This window comes from Hoplias malabaricus, chromosome 3, assembly GCF_029633855.1.
Source record: "Hoplias malabaricus isolate fHopMal1 chromosome 3, fHopMal1.hap1, whole genome shotgun sequence".
Classification (NCBI taxonomy): Eukaryota; Metazoa; Chordata; class Actinopteri; order Characiformes; family Erythrinidae; genus Hoplias; species Hoplias malabaricus.
This window is the reverse complement of record NC_089802.1, coordinates 28356850-28373062: the sequence shown is the minus strand read 5'-3', so window position 1 is coordinate 28373062 and position 16213 is coordinate 28356850. Positions and strand designations below refer to the sequence as shown.

General features: G+C 41.7%; 2 protein-coding genes across 8 annotated transcripts in view; both read left to right on the top strand.

Moving 5' to 3' along the window:
• brsk1a (BR serine/threonine kinase 1a) lies at positions 1-16205 on the top strand. 6 transcript variants are annotated; one of them, XM_066665523.1, is made up of 20 exons: positions 1-117; positions 922-1188; positions 2442-2536; positions 4112-4197; positions 4330-4470; positions 4815-4931; positions 5259-5292; positions 5791-5859; positions 6089-6235; positions 7075-7106; positions 7727-7891; positions 8079-8176; positions 8416-8566; positions 9517-9577; positions 10122-10686; positions 10789-10837; positions 11720-11843; positions 11939-12158; positions 12240-12329; positions 12854-16205. In XM_066665523.1, the coding sequence occupies exons 2-20, from the start codon at positions 1104-1106 to the stop codon at positions 13033-13035; spliced, it is 2511 nt and encodes an 836-aa protein (XP_066521620.1). In that variant the 5' UTR covers positions 1-117; positions 922-1103; the 3' UTR covers positions 13036-16205. The 6 variants fall into 6 exon arrangements, with proteins under 6 accessions (XP_066521620.1, XP_066521619.1, XP_066521622.1 ...); XM_066665522.1 differs by having other exon boundaries at positions 39-635; positions 908-1188; XM_066665526.1 differs by having other exon boundaries at positions 56-117; positions 1157-1188; positions 8413-8566; positions 10407-10686.
• prr12a (proline rich 12a) overlaps positions 13086-16213 on the top strand; it is a 29638-nt gene continuing 26510 nt past the window's right edge. For both annotated transcript variants that reach the window (XM_066665517.1, XM_066665516.1), the window contains exon 1: positions 13086-13150. The gene's annotated coding sequence lies outside the window, so the exon portion shown is untranslated. The remainder of the gene's footprint in view (positions 13151-16213) is intronic.

Sequence of the window (16213 nt, the reverse complement as noted above, 5' to 3'; positions counted from 1 at the left end):
GCAGGAGGCGAAGGAGGGGATAGGAGACCGTTAGAGAGATCTGGCGTGAAGGGGCAGAAAGACGGTTAAAAGCGATTTGTTGAACTGAAAGTGGAGGCTTGAGAGCCGGCATTTGAGGTCAGTTTGAGGCTTGTACATTTGGGTGGAAAGCGGTGAAGGTAGGGGAGGACACGGCGGAGGAGAGGGAGAGAGAGGAGGAGAAGATGCTGAAGGAGGGAGGGGGCCGTCGGTTGTTTCGCCTGAAAACAGAGCCCTTTCTCTGGATACAGTAAGCGGTATGAGACGACAGGATACAACCGGTGGATTCAGCTTGACAATGGAAACTTTCTGGGGTCGTTAAAGTGGTTTATTTCAGGGAAATATAGGCTGAAAAGCTGGACTTGACTCACATGCGATAAATAGGCCCTGAGAGCAGCTCTTCAGATTTCGTAACGGTTAATTTTTTGAATTACGCCTTTTGCGTTACTTTGCGATAACGTTTGTCAGCGGTTTGCGGTTAAAGCTTTTCTGAATGGGGTCTAAAAGCTGATGGAGAAATCTAGAAACACTGGCTGCTGTGTCGTGGCCGGTAGCATAGCAGCCTGTCAGTGTTGCCTGGACGTGAACAGCCATGAAAAGGAGGGTTTCCAGTAGAGGTGGGCAATATGACGATATTTTATCGTTATCGTGATAAAGAATACCCTTTTCTGAGCATATTGTGGATTTCAGTAACGCTAAGGTTAATGAGCACTGACTTGGTTCTGTTTCAGTTGATTTAGTGCAGAATGAGTTAAAATGATCATATCCAGACTTTATAATCATGTCACTACTAGTGTGTTGTATCTGTGTCTAAGTATCGTGATACATATTGTGTCCCTAAGTATTGTGATATGATATTTCAACCATATCACCCACCCTTACTGTCCAGATATTTATAATTAGTGCACCACAGATCTTTAAAGAGCACAGACATGGCGTGATTCATGGCCCACTGGAGCAGGCCATGTCTGAGGAAAATAAAACACACTCAAGCCCTATTTCCAGTATGTTCTAACCTAAGGAAGGATGTTCTGAGTGAAAGTTAAAGCTATCCCACCAAGGTTTCCTCATTGTCATCAAGCACCATGTCGAAGGAACTCTCTGTCACCCAAACGGCTCAATATGTTGGGCCTTACAGGCTGGAGAAGACACTGGGAAAAGGACAGACAGGTAAGACCACTCAGGTTTTTAAAATTTTTATTTGAGGGCTTTTAATTACCACTGTAGACTTCAGAATCAGAAATGTGTGTATTACATTGTTAGACTTTCAAAACCACCCTCTGCCCAATCTATACACTCTTATACAAGCTTCTTTGAGCGATGCGTAGAAGAACCACTTTTCGTTCCATGAATAACCATTTGTGCTAATATTTTTAAAAGTGTAAAGAATCTTAAGGTAGTGTGATTGACTTTTAAACCTTTAAAAGTTTCTTCACACTCACACATCTAATGAAATACAGTTCATTATGGAGCCAAACATGCTTCTTTTGTGGCATCTCTTAAAGAACCCTTCTTAGCACCTTTATTTTTAAATGTACGTCCCTACTTTCTTTGATATCAGAATTAAACCTTGCAGCTTAATTCTCATTGTATGTATTGAGACATAATAATGGACCACTGTCTGTCTACAACCTTGACACTATAGCAGATTTTCACAATTTTTGCAATGTCATTTTCCTATGCCTTCCTCTTGAAGCTCCACTTTCTCACACTGAACCCATAAGTAGTATTTAAATCTGACCTGTTTTGAGAATTAGTCACAGCACAGAACAGCCACTCAGAGCAGAGCTCATTTGCAAATAGTTGTCTTCAAGGCGCAGTAATAAAAAAGCCTGTTTATTCATAAAGGATTGGGTTATGATACTTTAAATGTCACAAACATGAAAAGAACACTAGGTATGTATTTTTGCTCCTGGATTCCTCCTACAGTTGCAGAGTATAATTCACTTTTACAACACTCCTGAAATTAAAGAGGAAGGAGGAGTGAGTGGGTGGTTTCCTAACATCCTTCAAAAGTTACACAGTGTAGATTCTGCAGCGCTGAGCTTGAAGTAGCAACGACAGAGGCTCTAGTCTCCCTGTTACAGCTCAGTGGAGCATCACAATGACTTTGAAGCTGTAATTTTAAGGGTAAAATACTGCCTAATGTTGTTTAATAGCAAGAAACAAAACACAGGGAAGTAGCAGATTGAGTTTTGTGTAATGTAGTGGGTGTCACCACAGACTTCTTTGTACACTAGACTACAACCCACACTAAACGAGTACAACCCCTTTATCTGAGACTCCTAACACTGTCTTCATCTACATGTGTACCGTGGTTAGAATTGTGAGTTGCTCTTGATAAGAGCTGTCAATGTAAATGTATATTTTGGCCCTTTTAAATGTTCACACTTGGCTGAATGTTTGAACGACACTGTGCTCAGGTTTGGTGAAACTCGGCATTCACTGCATCACTGGACAGAAAGTGGCCATCAAAATCGTGAACCGAGAAAAGCTCTCAGAGTCTGTGTTGATGAAGGTAAGAAAAATTGCAAGCTACTGTTTAAGCCTGGTGGAACATACCAAAATCCTGCTTTAACGTGAATTGCAGTTATGTTAGTTCCGTGTACGTAACAAAAATCCACAGTCCACTTTATTAGAAATTACTACATTGTTCTTCCATTCACCGGCTGCTTTAGGGGAAGCACTATGTTAGATTTTAAAAGTGTAGGTAGGGTTATAGTATAATTAGTACTTACACAATTTATCAGCCCCTTTCTAACCCTTTTTACCATTGCTAGGGCTAATTCAGCTAATCAGATATCCTTCCTTGGGTAGGCATTTGGTTTTTAATTTTGAGGTTTGGATATTTGATGATGTGTCTATCAATAAAGGCAAGGCTTCACCTGTATGTAAGACTCTATAGCGGTTTTTAAAAAATGCTCTGCTCCCCCAGCACTCTAACCTGAATTGACCTCTTCAACATTAAAGTCCCGAATGAAGCCTAAAACAGTCTAACATGTAGGGCCGTGCCATATTGCATCGTTCACAATAATATCGTCATCATTTTTAAAACGATAAAAAATCTGTATCATATTATTAGTGATATTCAGACTTGTTTATGTAATGATGTCATGCAGTTACCCGTAATACGGCATACGTTCTTTAGATGAGTCGTTCAGCCACAGTGAAGTACGGTGGAAAGTGGCTCTGAGGTGGAGGAATTTGCTTCAAAAAAGTGGAGTGGAGTGGAAATGTACAACAAACCATGGTGTTATGTTAGAAAAGAAAGCAGCCTTAATTATTATTAATATACTTTAACTATATTTAATTTAATATATTGATTTTGTTGCAATAGTCTGTTTTTGAAATGAATGCAAGTATTTTTCAGTGTTTTGTCGTATCACCAACAATATCGTTATTGTCAAAATACCCTGAAATATCGCGATATTGTTTTAGAGCCATATCACCCACCCTTACCAACAGGCTACAAGGCCCTACTTAAACGAAGCATGGTGAAGCTACAGTTCAGAATATTACTGCCGAAGCTCTGATGCCCCAAATCTTTATTTGGGACAGCTCTACTGTTTACTTTGTGCTATTGGGGCGTAGACCCTTTTCAGCACAGCAGTGTTACTTAGGTTTTTACTGATGTCAGGGTCACTGCTAGGTTTAAAAATCATCTGCCACCCAAAAACATCCAGAGCACAGAAGCTCTGTGATCACGAACCGACCATCGATGAAGAGCTCAACTGTGCAGCATCAGCTGATGGTCTAATTGTGGCACTTTAAAGGAGAGGTTTTTATTAAAATGGTAATGAAATGAGTAAATTAATTTAGCCAGAGTTCAACAGACTGGTGTTCTGTTTGGATTTATTATAACTTGTGTTGACACGTTTAATATATTTTGTGATGTCCAGATGCTGTAATACGTCAATTTCTCTTGATATCATTTATAATTTTATCTATTTATCTGTCTATCTATCTAGTACTTATTAGAATAACTAATAAAATTAGCAGCACTTATATTTGTTAGAATTTTTTTGTCACAACTTGTGATTATGCTTGCACTCTCTCTCTCTCTCTCTCTCTCTCTCTCTCTCTCTCTCTCTAGGTGGAGAGAGAGATCGCAATCTTAAAGCTAATCGAGCATCCGCATGTCTTGAAACTGCATGACGTTTACGAGAATAACAAGTACCTGTGAGTCCTGGGCCCTTCTCCAGCAACCATAAAATCTTCCCACATTTCTCCTCACCTCCGTTTGGTCTTTCTCGTTTTAATAAGGCATCATGCTCCAACACGAATTGTATTCACTCCCTGTTATTCTCGCAGATATCTGGTGTTGGAGCACGTATCCGGCGGGGAACTGTTTGACTATCTGGTGAAAAAAGGAAGGCTGACGCCCAAAGAGGCCAGAAAGTTCTTCAGACAAATCATATCAGCTCTGGATTTCTGTCACAATCACTCCATCTGGTAATGCATGCAAATGTTTGCTGTTCATCACGTCGGCAAAAATGGACAAACAATGAATAAAGACCAGGGGGACAGTAGACATCACTGACAAGAGCTTTGCCTTTGTCTCTTTAGATAAGGCTTTAATCTCCCAATCGTCAGCTGTTTCAGTGTGAAGTACTTAACCGTATTGAAGTTTATCTGTGTGAACCGGTTTGTTTTAGCTTGTTCATGCCTCAAAAAAAAGCACTGCGGCGTTCTGCAGGGCCAAGTGTATGCAATCTGATCTTTCTTGTCACTGCTGTATTTTGGTGAGTGTTGTGTGCCTGTGGTTGGTAAACCGTGGCTTTGTGATGCCCCTGCAGTCACCGGGATCTGAAGCCAGAGAACCTCCTGCTGGATGAAAAGAATAATATCAGAATTGCTGACTTTGGCATGGCCTCACTACAGGTGGGGGACAGTCTTCTAGAGACAAGCTGTGGGTGAGTACTGTGTGTGTGTGTGTGTCTGTTGCTGTCTTTTACAAATTAAATGCCACATAGTTTTGACATCATAGATCTGAATTTCTAGCAAGTTGTGCAGGTTCATTTCCATATGTGGGCTTTGGACTGAGACCTGTGATACATATTGAAACTTAGTCAAGGTTTGCATGGTACATTAAGCAAAGATGATATAGTTTTACATGACAAGGACCCTGTTAAATGAGCTTTATGAACAAGCTCACCCAGATTCTCGGAAACCTGCATTTATTCGCTGCGCTGATTTTCCTCAACATTTATTTCAAAATTTCTTCTCTCTCTATTTTCAAGGTCCCCACACTATGCTTGTCCTGAAGTAATCAGGGTAAGTCCCTGCAGACTTCAGTTAATATTTGCTTTCTTCTTCTGCCAGAGCACAATCCTACATAAGTTCAACAGCAGATGTAAACTAGGTAACACTTTATTAAAAGGCTCCATTCATAGGGATGTCATAAATCACATATAATCATTGAATAACCTACTTGAGTATTTATAAACATCTTATGAATGTACAGTTTTTAAGACATAAATGCTGTTACACTGACGTTAGATGCAGTTAGTCCAGACAATACGTCTATGGCCTTAGAAATGAAACACCCACTGTATTTAAATACAATGGCATTGAGATAAAACATTCTTGTGAACACTGGTGTCAGCTGTTGGTATATACACAAGTATTGCTTTAGGAATAGGTTGTTTAATGCTTATGCTAATAAAATTGGGTCCCTGTGTAGGTAGCCTTCAAATAAAGTGTTCCTGAAAACTATGTAGTGTTTCTGCAGTGAGGGAACAATCCTGACGTTTCTACGTGGGTGTGTTGCAGGGGGAGAAGTATGATGGTCGACGAGCAGACGTGTGGAGCTGTGGTGTGATTCTCTTCGCGTTGCTTGTGGTGAGGATGTTCTCTCTGTCCTTTTACAGCATCTGTCTAACACCCTCCCTCTCTTTTTCTCTCTTTTCTTCTACAGATCCATTTGCTCATCTGTTGCTTTTAGTCACAGGTCGATGAATTATCAACGTTTTCAAGTTGAACCTAAGTGAAGAATGACATCCAAGACACTCTGTCTGCATCCTTTTTGTGTCCTTTCGCCTCTGACCCCTTTTTGTTCCCCTGCTTGCAGGGCGCACTACCTTTCGATCACGATAACCTGCGGCAGCTGCTGGAGAAGGTGAAGAGTGGGGTGTTCCACATGCCCCACTTCATCCCACCAGACTGCCAGGCTCTGCTGCGTGGCATGATCGAGGTGGACCCTGAAAAAAGGCTCACGGTGAGGGTCTGTGTAGCTGGTGAAGTCTGAATCATCTGTTTAGTTTTAGAATTTGCTGGTTAATGCTGTGCTTATGAGTTGTTAAAAACCATAGCTGAATGGATAACAGAAGTATGGGAGGTTTTGCTGTTTTTCTGTCTGGGTTGTGAATAAATTCTGGCAAAAATTTCTAAGCTTGTCTGTAAGCTTTGAATAATAGATAGTGTATATTTAAAACGTCCTGTTTTTTTGTCATCTGTGATAACTGATAATGATGATCAATGAGTGGGTTTTTTAGTTGTTGAAAAGAGTGACACAAAAATGTCTCAGTATCAACATAATGAAATCTAGGTTCCAGTTCAGCACACCCTTGAGAGATTTGTTATCACTGAAGCAGTCACACAGGACATGGGAGTGATAAACTAGCTCAGTCCACTTTCATCAGGGCTTTTTAACTGTGCTGAGTCTAAGCCAGAGAAAGAATGTACCAATGTACTGACTCCAGCAGGAGAAACCACATCTGGGTCTTCAAATCTGCAGCTTCAGAGAACTTTACACTACTTGAGACATCCCTTTTCAGATATCTTATGCTGCATGAAATAGCCAACGCATAGCTGTTTTAAAAAAAGCGTGGTTAGACGAGAGTTTCGTGAGAGTTGTAAACGCGACACAAAGACTGAATCCCAATGGCATTTAAGGCCAGAATTCCACAAGCCAAGTCAGTGACTGCTGACTGGTTGAAGTGCTCTCAGGTTTTCCTGTGTGTCAGCATTCAGCCAGTAACAGCACCTTCAGTTACAGCGCCATCTGCTTGTGAACAGTCTGTACTAATCGCACCATCTGTCGTCCTCTCTCTGCAGCTAGAGGACATCCAGAAGCATGCCTGGTATCAGTGAGTATTGATTATTTCTGTCTAAGTCATTTTGGTCAGTCCAGGGTGAGGCATTGCAGCTGCATAGCATGAATTATTCCTGAGCTGCATCCCTGTGTTTAATAAACAGGGCTGAACAATTAATTGTTTTCAGGTTAAGTGCTAACATTGTAATGCTGTGCCAAATTATTTTAAATTGTTTTATATTTTATGTAGAGAAATGTGAACTAATAAAGACCTTTGTCAGATTAAAAAAAGACCTTTGTCAGTTTAAAAAAATTAAATGTGTTTAAAAGAATATATACTCCCTCTTTTCCAAAACTGAACACAGTTCTTGGGTAACGAAACATCTTTGACTGCTTTGGTCAAAAGACCACAAGGATCAAACCCTACAGCAGCGGTCTGCCCCTGTCTAAACTGTTTCAGTTTTTTAGCTGCTTTCGCTCAGTTTTCTTTCTCTTTTGTGTGTTTGGAGTCTGTAGATCCCTACGTTAATATACAATGCTCTGTAAAAGTGATTTGTCATAACTATCATGATTTTAAATCGCCATTGCAGTGTCAGAACAATTGTTTAGCATGTTGAATATGTGTCTCTGAAAATATGAAAGTAATGTGGTGATATGTTTGTATGTGTATCCCAGAGCAGGCCGCAACGAGCCTTGTCCAGAGCAGCCGCCACCGAGGCGCGTGTGTGTGAAGAGAATCCTCTCTCTGACCGAGCTGGACCCGGACGTGCTGGAGAGCATGCACTCTCTGGGCTGCTTCCGAGACAGAGTCAAACTTACTCGAGACCTGCAGTGTGAAGAGTGAGGGCCATTTTATGTTGAAAAACTCCTGAAACCCATTCACAGTAACAGTCAGTTTACCTGTCCAAGCCCTGCACAAAATGCATTTTTATAATAACATATGAGGCTTATATACAGCATATGTAAGTAATAATTATAGTCATAAATTTCAGGAGTAGCAGGATGTTACATTCTATCTCTTGCTCAGGGATAATCAGGAAAAGATGATCTATTACCTCTTACTGGACCGTAAGGAACGCTATCCCAGCTATGAGGACGAGGACCTGCCACCGAGAAACGACGTAGGTGAGTACTGAACAAGGCCCAGTTTTTACAAATAAGGACGTTAATCACTTGATTGGTTTTCTTTATGTGAGTAAGGTCAGTGCCCTGGACAGTTTGGTGATTTGCGACTTTCCTCCTCACACTGATAATTGGCAAATGCATTAAAGCAGTTGTTTTTGAGCAGGGCAGTCTCCAAACGGTACTCAACCCTGGTGTAGGAGTTGTGAAATGGCTTCATTTGTGTGTTTGTGTTGTAGCAGATCCTCCTCGTAAGCGTGTAGACTCTCCCATGCTGACCCGTCACGGCCGCTGTCGGCCAGAGAGAAAGAGTCTGGAGGTGTTGAGTGTGACGGAGCAGGGCTCACCTACACCCCCCAGGAGAGCACTGGACACTTCTGCACACAGCCAGAGGTATAAGCACATACACACATTCACTCACACACACACCCACACACACACACAAACACACACACACGGTCTATGACCAATCTAACCCTAACCACTGATTTTCACAACGCCCTGGGATACAATTACTGGTTGAATCATAAAACTTCAGGAGAGGACTTTAGAGCAGTCTCAGATCTCTATTGGTCTAGTTGTTACCTGCAGGCACTGGATGTTTATAATAGTAAACCCTTAATAAAAACGGACATAGATTTAAATAACCAACCTTGCATTATGTAAAAACCTCTGTCTGATGGACAGAACGGAGAACTACATGCAGAAAGTGCATGTGTATAGTATAGGGCAACACAGCTACTAGCACAAAAGCAATCCAGGTGATATTTTATTAAGTTTTAAAAGAATGTAATCTGCAGTTGGGGCTTATTTAGCTAATCCTAACATAAATATATTATGATTATTTTTAAACCAACAGCACAAAGCTGAATTGAATTAAAAAAACACCCTGGAGGGGGTGCCAGTCCTTCACAGGGCGACATACACCCACTCATTCACTCACACACTCACACCTACGGACACTTTCAAGTCACCAATCCACCTACCAATGTGTTTTTGGAGTGTGGGAGGAAACCGGAGCACGCAGAGGAAACCCGAGCACGCAGAGGAAACCCACGCACACACAGGGAGAACACACCAGACTCCTCACAGACAGTCACCCAGAGGAAATCCACGTGGACACAGGGAGAACACACCACGCTCCTCATAGACAGTCACCCGGAGCAGGACTTGAACCCAGGTCCCTGGAGCTGTGTGACTGTGACACTACCTGCTGCACCATCGTGCCGCCCTGAATAAAAAAATTTTTGCATTAAATTATTTGCCTTTTTTCCCAGTTAAGTGTATTTACGACTTTAATAATATGTGATGAGTGCTTGTTATTCACTGTCTCTCCTGCACAGATCACGATCAGTAAGTGGAGCCTCTACCGGTCTGTCCTCCAGCCCATTGAGCAGTCCCAGGGTAAGAGCTATATTTCTCAGCTTTTTCACTGCAAGTCATTTTATTTCTGTGTGAATGTCTAACTTAAACCTATTCTGAGAGTGTTCACAACACCCATAACACAGTTCATGTTCTCATTACTCCACCATTCACTACAGCGTAAAGCAAGAGCATCTTTAGCACACACATTTTCAGAGCACTTTTCATACATACCACTGTTCAAAGTTTAGTTTGAATTGGTAATAGTTTTTAAGTACAGTACAAAAAATAAAAATAATTTGAAATTTGAAATGGCATTTATAGCATCTTTAATTAATATTTCAATTACACCTGGAGCAATACAAATTTAATGTATAATGTACAATAATATTTATTATAATAATACATTTTAAACAAAAACCTGCAAAGTTGAATGCAAATTTTGAACAGTGACCTCACAGTGTTCTCTATCAAAGCCTCACTTATCATAGCACTCATTACTCATTTCCACTCCTTTCTCTCTCTCTCTCCATCCTTTGCTGCCACACTTCCGCACCCCCTCCATTCGTCTGCCCCACGTCATCAGAGCCCAGTGTTCACTTTCAGCCAATCAGAAGTTGCCGCCGCCACCAAAGCAGCAAGCGGCAGCACCACGCCCCGCCCAGTCCGCTCTCACGAATCCAAGACTCAGACTCTTCCATCGAAATCTCCATCCGATCGGCCCCACCTTCAGTCCATGAAGTCCCTCCCACTGCACGCCCCTCCCTCTCGCTCGCCCTCACCCTCTCCCCTCCTCTCGCCCATCCCTCGCTTCCTTTTCTTCCCGGCCATGCTCAAGTCTGTGACTAAAAGCTTGTATCCCGTGTCTCAGGTCACCCCTCAAGGTTCGCCCCTGCCCACTCCACTGGGCACCCCCGTGCATCACCCCCACCACCCCCCCGCTACGCCCCCCTCTTCCTCTTCTTCTTCCTCCTCTTCCCGCGCTGAAGGAGGGGGCGTTGGCGTCGGTTCTCTCTCTTTGACCCCGCCCTCAAGTCCAGGAGGGGGCAGCAACCTGGCTGCTAGTAGCTCCGCCCACTGGAGGACTCGCCTCAACTCATTCAAGAATAACCTGCTTGGGTCGCCGCGCTTCCATCGCCGCAAGCTGCAGGGTAGGGCGTCCAGCACAGTGACTGCGTTATGTACTTCATGAAGTGTGATAATGAAATTATTACTGAATAGTACATTTATTCATTTCTCTTTCTGACTTTCAGTGCCTACTTCAGAGGACATGTCAAGCCTGACCCCAGAGTCCAGTCCTGAGTATGTATGACTGTAACATGGATGGTAATGCTACAGCTGTATGCAAATATTCCTGGTCCAATTAACACATTTTTGTTGGAAACAAAATTACGCATGTTGTCTATTACTGCACAGTTTCCAATTTACATGTCTATTTATGCTGACTTATTTTTTTATCCCTTGGTTTTACTGTGTTTTCTCCCCACTTATAAACCATCTCAGGTTCCACCCTCTCACCAATTCTTTCTGATTAAACACAGGGCCACCAGCCTCAGGAGGGTGAAGGCAAACATGCTGCCAATGCCTCTGAACTGTTTAGCACATCAGAGGAGAGCGCAAAACCTGTCCGGATTTGTCACATCAGCTGGCAGTGATTGGGCCGGGGGGGGGGGGGGGGTGGTGTTCATTTACACACACAGATCATGAGACCAGTTATGCTCTATAGGTCCACTTTCACATATGCATGGGAACCTAGAATTTACCCAGAGTAAATGTCTGAATCATTTATACTGGACATTACCTGGACTTTATGCTGCCAGCCCCTTAGTACAAAGTCTCTGAGATATATACGACTGACCACCAGTGAGAATAGAGCCTGTGATGTCCCAAAGTACTCACAGGGAATTCCTGCTGTGCTTCCTGCACAAGCACCGCTCCATACCTGAACCATGAGGAATATTTGCAGCTCTGAGAACGTGTCTGACACCAAAAATCTCCACCTGTATGCTTCGTTATGAACTTGCCATCTCCTGGTATTAGGGCCTTTGACTGCTACACCACTCAGGGGACCTTTACATGCTGAGCTTAACATATTTGAGATAAATGAATAAAGCCATTAGATCTCATGCAAAGTTTCTCACCTGTTAAATTTTGTTGGGTTTTGAATGTGTTTGTTTGTTTTAGGCTTGCAAAGCGGTCCTGGTTTGGGAACTTCATCAGTCTGGAGAAAGAGGAGCAGATCTTTGTGGTTATCAGAGACAAACCACTCAGCTCCATTAAGGCAGACATTGTCCACGCGTTTCTCTCTGTGAGTCCAATCCTTTCTGCAGAACATTACCACAGTGTTAACTGTCAAGTTAAAAGTTATTAACGTAGATTTTTCTGCGTGTGTCTCTGCGTCAGATCCCGTCTCTCAGTCACAGCGTGATCTCTCAGACAAGTTTCCGGGCTGAGTATAAATCTTCTGGGGGTCCGTCCGTCTTCCAGAAACCCGTCAAGTTTCAGGTGGACATCTCCTTTTCTGAAGGAGAAAGGGAAAGGGAACGGGAAAGGGAAAGGGAGAGAGAAAGGGAAGGAAAGAGGGATTATGGAATCTACAGTGTCACTTTTACCCTCATATCAGGTAACAGAGGTGTAGAAATTATTTTAAGACTTATCTTCCAGTAGAAACACACAGCTTCATTTCCAAATATGATCTGACCAGGTCCAAGTCGCAGGTTTAAGAGAGTGGTGGAGACGATTCAGGCCCAGCTACTCAGCACACATGACCAGCCATCTGTACAGGCTCTTGCTGGTAAGTCATATCATTGGAAACACCAAGGCTACATGATATGTACACGATATAATGGTGAATTTTGTGATATCTTGTGCAGTATCTTATTCCAGTCATATCAGTCATCATGTTTTTCATTACTGTTTTTGCCTCTGAAATTGGTGATATCACTAGAATGCAGCAGCTCAATGGACAATCCCTCATCAAACTAGAGAGAAATTAGAGAAATGTAATAAATGCTCACCTGTTTTGTACATAGATTAATCAGTCAGTCAAACGTGTATGTATCGGTGCGATCTTGTATTTATTCCTCATCCAGCCTGAGCTGTGTTAAAGTATCCTAATATCTTTAGTTGTATAAAACAGAATCACGATCAAGAGAGAATCGTGATCCATTTATGAACTGACGTTTTTTCCCACACTTAATTTGTAACTTCTCCGGTTACGAGAAAGCTTCTTAGAATTAAAAAATTCTAAGTATTCTGAGTATACAGCTCCAGAACAAATCCATGTTTAGCAGCATGCCTCGCTTTTCATTTTCGTAGATGAGAAGAACGGTCGTCCGCCTGGAACACCCACCAGACAGAACTCTCGTCGCTCGGAAGGTGGAGGTGACCGTTGTGAGTGGGTTGATCGAGGAGAGAGTGGAGCTTTGCTCCAGAGAAGGGGTTCAGGCAAAGACAGGACACGCCTACTATCGTCCAACGGCACCCAGTCACAACCCTGAGCAGGACAAGTTCATCAGTCAGAAATCAGCATCCCACACACAGCCATGCGATGACCATGGAAACACTCATGTGTCACAAACCTCATTCCCTCTCTTGCTACGTTACAGCATGCTGGTAATATTGCTTTTTTGTATTCTGTTCTTTTGGAACGGTGCTTCTCCATATAAAACTGAATTCCGATGCAACTCACCACATTTCCATTTCACAATATTAGACATGACACACCAGATTAGCTTTAGGGGTTCTCGCAGTCGTGATATTACAGATGTCGTCATCAAATCTCGTGTCTAATATAACAGTGTTGAAATTATATGCTAACTTATTCAGACTTAAGGGTTTAAATCGTCCAGAATTGGTTTTATTAGTTCTGTGTGACAATGCTGAAATTAGTTCCTAACATCCAGCTCTGGCTCAGATATCTTCTAATAATAGAGAGACATGTAACTAAGTTATCTGAATCTTTCAAGCTTTAGCTTGTCCCCCAAATCCTCTTAAGCTTTTATTCAGATTATTATCACAACCTGAAATGTTGAGCATAAAAGGTGAGCGAGCCTGTTTTGCACCATCACCTCCTGCTGCCTGGATCAGTGTTATCAGAACCATGTATTTCCACAGACAAATCACTAGTCAAGTATCATACTCCTGCACATACTAGACACAAGATACACCCTCTGAATAACCAAACAAACGTATGCAATAAAAGAAAAAACAATAAGCTAAAGAGGTGCAGTCTTGAAACAGCTCAAGTCGCTAAATCTTGCTAAATATTTCTCTCCCTGAGCAGATGTAACTTGATTATACGCAGAGAATTACTCAGCTTTTCTTACCTACAGTTTGTCATTATTGCGTTTGAGTTACGCAGTTCACCTGAGCCGGATTTTCACTCTCAATTGTCTCTGCTAAGGTTTTTCTGCACGCTGAAATCACATCTTTCCCGTCGTCACCTCTCAATAACACAAGTAGCAGTTTCGATTGTACCTTCTTGCATGTGTTCTAGACCTTAAATCTGGCCTTTAAAACAACCCCAGTGGCGACCCCAAAGCATGAGCCTACATATGATTAGGAAACAAATGATACACCATTGTGAGCCCACCAAATAACGCCAGAGCTGTCTCTGAACTTCTAACTTGAGGCAAGTCCGAGCTTGAAGCGTTCCCCAGTGGATTTCAAAACTCCCCAGAAACGGATCTTCAACTTTGTCCTCTGTTGCTGCAAGACTTTTGGTTGAAGACAACCAAGTGAATGTCATGAGATATTTTTTAATTTGTGACTTTTGATTTATCACAGAGTATTTATTATTTGTAATCATATCGAGAGAGCGGTGACGTTACAGCGAGAGTCTGTGGATTCTTGGTGAACTTTGGCCCAGACCACAGTGGTTCCAGTGGGGACAAACTTGGAAATATGCTACGGACTATAAATCAATGGGAGTCCTTTTCACGTCTCTTTGTGGACAACTATGAAACCTAGTGGACGTCCGCTTGTGCTTTGACTCTCGTGTCCTTGAAAAAATATTTTTGATTTAAAATTTAAATACAACTAAAAAAATGGATGGAGCAGTAAACCAACAGCATTAGACCAACAGCAGACGACAGAACTGATCGGATGGACGTATGCGTAATATTACAGTACTGGGAAAAGCAAGATTCTCAACCAGAGGTTAGTTTCCCTAAGCTCATCTGCTCTGGACACCACACGCCCGAATAGACAATGGGACAGAGAAAATGGACACCGTAAAACAAGCAAAACATATAAAGACTCATCTGTCCATCGACTGTCTGGGCCAAGGACCTCACTCCCACATTCACACCTACTCCCATGGACATGCACATAATGTTTGTCGATTCATGTCCAATTAAATTATGAGATGGTGTAAAAGGAAAAAAGTATATATGATATTGATCTCTTTGTACAGCACTGCTTTATCATCGGGCTTCCTCACAGCGTAATTATGCAACTGATCCAGAATGATCCATGAAGGGAGGAACCTAGTCAGCCAGTGTTCCTCATGAATGGTGTTTTTTTCCTCTCACTCTCTCTTAACCGAACAGGAGCCATCACCTCTATCCAACTGTGTTTAGTGAGTGTGTGCGTAACTGCTATTTATTTATGTAGAGTATTTATTTATTTATTTATTTATTAATTATTTAATTTATTTTGGTCATCTATTTTCGTGTGTCTATTTGTGTGGGTGGGACATATTCACTGTATGCCGGCATTCGTTCACTTTTCCTGAAAAATCAATCTCTAATGTGAAAGCATAAAGACTGGAATATTGAAATCGAAAACTGTGCACCGTACCTTGTTTTTTTTTTTGTTTGTTTTGGTTTGTGTTATTTTTCTGCTCATAACCAGACAACCCACAGCAAAAGTAAATTACGGAAACATACAGAGCATAGATCAAAATGTTTAAATGTATTACTGTTATTATTTAATTAATTTATTCCTTGCAAACACCATAGGCTGTGGTTTCATGTGCATGGAAAACAAAATATAGGCTGCCTACTGTCAGTTATTTTCGGGAAATTGTGAACATTTTAAAATTGGCACATTTTTAAAAACATCTGCATAATTAAACTATTAAGATGTAGGAAAATTGTTTCAGAAAGATGAAGGGGACCAGGTATTTCCATCTCTGTAAAACTCAAGTACAGGATTTTATATCTTCTCCACATCCACCACTGAGCATTTCACACCAAACTAAACCAAACTCTCACTGACATTTACATCTTAACCAGTTTAATTTGGATAAATTATTAACTTAGTGGAACGTCTCTTTAATCCTCCTGTGGTCTGTAAAAAACGTTTTCTTTCTTGTCCTGAATCAAGCAGCGGAGCAGGCATGACCGGGCTGGACACTGTGCTGCCACTCAGATGGTTTTTTTGGGCACAGATTAGATTTTCTTCATTCAGTTTCACAGTGCAATTACAGCAGGAATTTCTAGCAGCGGCTGAAACAAGACCACTTTTAACCTCAGCGTGTTCATGAAAGCCATTTGCAATCGTGTTACATATATAGAACAAATGTACACCCCTGTACCCAAGGTAGAGACCACCCTTTTATTTATTTAATAACCAGTGAATAGCACATGCAAGTCTGAATTTATATTTCAGTGACAGGAAATGAACCTCAACAACTCATTTTATTGTATTTATTGTCTGTACCATTTGTTTTGA

Coding starts and splice junctions, on each gene's coding strand:
- brsk1a (XM_066665523.1), top strand. CDS start 1,104: ATGTCGAAGGAACTCTCTGTCACCCAAACGGCTCAATATGTTGGGCCT. Junction 4,471..4,814: donor TGTCACAATCACTCCATCTG/GTAATGCATGCA, acceptor ATGCCCCTGCAG/TCACCGGGATCTGAAGCCAG. Junction 9,578..10,121: donor GCCCATTGAGCAGTCCCAGG/GTAAGAGCTATA, acceptor CCACGTCATCAG/AGCCCAGTGTTCACTTTCAG.